The following is a 686-nucleotide window of genomic DNA, read 5'->3' on the forward strand; positions in this document are numbered from 1 at the left end:
AAGAGTGTGGTTTTCTTGGATCTCTATACCTGTGAGCTGGACACCTCATATTTGATCCTGTACGCTCTGTCAGCTTCAATTCTCCTTAGCTTCATGGTGTTCACAGTGACAAGCCATCTCTACTTCTGGGATGTGTGGTATAGCTATCATTACTGCGCTGCCAAGCTGAAGGGCTATCAGCGTTTATCTTTACCAGATACTTGCTATGATGCTTTTGTTGCCTATGACAATGAAGATCCGGCTGTGAATGAGTGGGTGATGAAAGAACTGGTTGAAAGGCTGGAAGACCAAAAGGCCCGGCAGTTCAACCTATGCCTGGAGGAAAGGGACTGGCTCCCAGGACAGCCAGTCTTTGACAATCTTTCCCAGAGTATTCAGCTGAGCAAAAAGACCGTATTTGTGCTGACCAACAAATACATTAAAAGTGGCAGCTTCAAGACAACATTTTACATGGCTCACCAGCGGCTTCTAGATGACAAAATAGATGTCATTATCTTGATATTTCTTGAGAAGGTTTTGCAGAAGTCTCGCTATGTCCGGCTGAGGAAGCGGCTGTGCAGAAGTTCTGTCTTGGAATGGCCAACTAACCCTCAATCTCAGCCCTACTTCTGGCACTGTCTGAAAAATGCCATAGCTATGAGCAATTCGCTGGCTTACAACAAGCTTCTTCAAGAAACTGTTTAGCT

The 686-nt window shown here is 45.2% G+C and overlaps 1 protein-coding gene across 1 annotated transcript; it reads left to right on the plus strand.

Annotated features, from left to right (window-relative positions):
* Window positions 1-64: 64 nt before the first annotated feature.
* LOC103810378 (toll-like receptor 7) lies at window positions 65-684 on the plus strand. The gene has a single exon (XM_009083275.1). It carries the CDS (start codon window positions 94-96, stop codon window positions 682-684), a length of 591 nt encoding a protein of 196 aa, XP_009081523.1. The 5' UTR covers window positions 65-93.
* Window positions 685-686: the final 2 nt, after the last annotated feature.

The sequence above is a fragment of the Acanthisitta chloris genome, unplaced genomic scaffold (assembly GCF_000695815.1).
Source record: "Acanthisitta chloris isolate BGI_N310 unplaced genomic scaffold, ASM69581v1 C16334424, whole genome shotgun sequence".
NCBI classification, from domain to species: Eukaryota; Metazoa; Chordata; class Aves; order Passeriformes; family Acanthisittidae; genus Acanthisitta; species Acanthisitta chloris.

Bases quoted from the DNA above. Each gene is read 5' to 3' on its own strand.
- LOC103810378 (XM_009083275.1), top strand. From the start codon at position 94: ATGGTGTTCACAGTGACAAGCCATCTCTACTTCTGGGATGTGTGGTAT.